At 43.5% G+C, this 2,635-nt stretch overlaps 1 protein-coding gene across 1 annotated transcript; it reads right to left on the bottom strand.

Moving 5' to 3' along the window:
• Positions 1-604: 604 nt before the first annotated feature.
• SARC_13892 (hypothetical protein) lies at positions 605-1,550 on the bottom strand. The gene has a single exon (XM_014291976.1). It carries the CDS (start codon positions 1,415-1,417, stop codon positions 1,142-1,144), a length of 276 nt encoding a protein of 91 aa, XP_014147451.1. The 5' UTR covers positions 1,418-1,550; the 3' UTR covers positions 605-1,141.
• Between the last annotated feature and the right edge of the window lie 1,085 nt (positions 1,551-2,635).

Genomic DNA, 2,635 nt, shown 5'->3' with positions numbered 1-2,635 from the left:
AATTTAGTAAAATAGGAGGAAAATAGACAGGATTTTAGACCGGTACATATGTACCCAAAACAACTCTCCCGTGAATGGAAATTTAAGAATCAATTTAGTAGAACAAAAGCGATTTTTCTAAATGGATCGCCGTTTCCATGATATTTAGGTGTTGCTCGATATAAAAATGACAGAAGGATATAGACAGTAGTATGAGATCCTGTCAAGAAAATTTTATAACAAATATTATCATGATCTGCCTTCAGCGCAACTTTCGAGCCTATATACTATAAACTCAAGACGATTGTAGCAAAGACAGAGAATAGCAGAGTTATGTACGGAATTTATAAATCGCTAAAATACCTGCTCAACCCTGCCACAGAACAGCCACATTCACCGATACTATACTATATGCAAATCAGAACTATTAAAAGATACGGCTGCACTCTGATCGACATATGGAGTTTATGCATCGCACATTAGTACAGCCCAACAACCATGGTTCAGAAGACACTATTCTTTTTCGGTCGCTATCTATGCATAATAGTCTACTTCTAGAGATAAAATGGGTTTCCGTGCATGTGTTCATGCATATGTATGCATTCTACAGTATGTATATCAAACAGCTACTTTTATATACATTATAAACCTACTGTGCATCTTCAGACAGTGATGTTCGTCTTCCTCGTTTGCAGCCTTCCAAGTAAGGTGGCCAGCTCCTCGATTCTTGTACGCCAACTTTTCCATGGAAGATAACAAAATCAGGATTTTGTCGAATATACATACCCCTGATTCGCATATTCAATCGGCAATCCTATCCGCGAATGGATAAGAGAGACTTCCGTTGATTCATCACTGATTTTTCAGCCCGTTGCACGGTGAAAACTACTACCTCATTTACTACTAGGACGCCTCATTAGAACCGACGACTTGATTTTCCGCTACTCTGTGGTCGCGACGTTAAACTTTGGTGATCAACCAGCCAGAGAACCCCTTAATCGCTTATCGCTGTTATAACAAATTGTCTATGAACACGTGCATCTATATAGCAATAAGGATATGCCCCTACTGACATACTGTGCTTGCCGTGGATATCTTAATGAATACGCATCACATCATCATCCCCATCAAAATCCTAAATATGGGGCATAGACATATATCTTTACTCAGTCTTCTTTTCGGCCGCCTGCTTGGCTCGCTCAGCCCGTTTCGCAGCAATTCTCCTGTTAGCAAGTTTTTCCGTCGGAGGTATTAACCAGTCAGGCCGTCTTTCTGAGTTATCTGCATTCTCCGCCGCTCTAAAGAGGAAAAAGAAAAACACCGCGTATATAAAGACCACAAGTACAAGTAGCAGTACCGTGAAGGTGAACCCATTCATCTCACGAACCCATAGTGGCAGTTCAAAATTTGGTTGGAAGACCGCCGATGCTGCGTTCATAGTGTTCTAAGTTGAATCTCTTATTTCTTTCTGACTTGCGTATTCGTGAGATGGCGCTTATATAGTGGGTTGCGGCACACGACTGAACAAATTGACCCACGCGACCTCACAGTACGTTGGATTGACCGGTGTGTTATTGGTATTGATCGATACAAAAAATGTTCACTAGTTCTATTTACCACGAAGATAATAGATATAACCAGTAAAATTACTATATTTTGCCGGCCTTTTGACTTCTATGACGTTCTGTTCTTTTCGTCTTTTACGGCCATTGACTATTCTCCAGAGTCCAGACTCCAGACTCCAGAGTCCAGACCCAAGTCCCAAGTTCCAACAGCAACGACAAGACGTTCGTTAATACGTTCAGCATTTTTTTACGGTAACAACCACCAACCACTTAGGACTACGGCTATGCGTTCAGCACTCTGAAACGTATGTTACAAATACTAAAATAAATAGTAGGACCACACAGTCACACACTCCTGACTCCCTACATCGCCCAGCTCAGCGCCTCCCTCAGCCACTCAAGTCTCAGGCCTCAGGCCCTCAAGCCTCAGGCCCTCAGGCCCTCAGCCCTCAGGCCCTCAGGCCTCAGCCCTCAGGCCCTCAGGCCTCAGCCCTCAGGCCCCGCAGCCCCAGGCCCCCAGACCCCAGGTCGTTTCCTCTCTCTGCTGGGCAAAGACTGCCTCTCTCTCTCTCTAGTAGTCTCTACTCTATCTCTCTCTATTATAGAGAGTAGAGACAGAGTAGTAGAGAGAGAGAGTCCCAGAATCAATGAATCACGCATTCTGTGACCGCAGTGGCACAGGGACCACAGGACCACAGGGTACACTGGCTCAGGCAGACTCCAAACTCCGTTTTTGTTTGATTTCAGAAGGCTATGATTTTTATAATTAACATCACAGAGAGAAGACACGGTTTGTACTATATCCAAGAGGTTCTCAAAAGGAAGGTATACTATATCTAATATCCTACTAGCAGCATCATAAGAAGTAGGATTTGGACGGCATGAGTAAAGGAGAGTGGCCGACACTGCAGCCCAATGGCTTACTAAGTGGGCCCCTTTTCCCAAAATGGGACAGGCACATCAAAGTGGCTAGAATCGTAGGATGTGCAGGTGTGTTACACGAGTGTGGTCGTACACGTACACATCATACGCGCTCTAAATATGTGTTTATATATATTTGGTCGAAGCATATGTGAAACATTAATTTACTT

This window comes from Sphaeroforma arctica (genome assembly GCF_001186125.1).
Source record: "Sphaeroforma arctica JP610 unplaced genomic scaffold supercont1.3881, whole genome shotgun sequence".
Taxonomy (NCBI): domain Eukaryota; class Ichthyosporea; order Ichthyophonida; genus Sphaeroforma; species Sphaeroforma arctica.
Note: the sequence above shows the minus strand (reverse complement) of the source record. Positions and strands in the feature narration are given on the sequence as shown.

Coding starts and splice junctions, on each gene's coding strand:
- SARC_13892 (XM_014291976.1), bottom strand. CDS start 1,417: ATGAACGCAGCATCGGCGGTCTTCCAACCAAATTTTGAACTGCCACTA.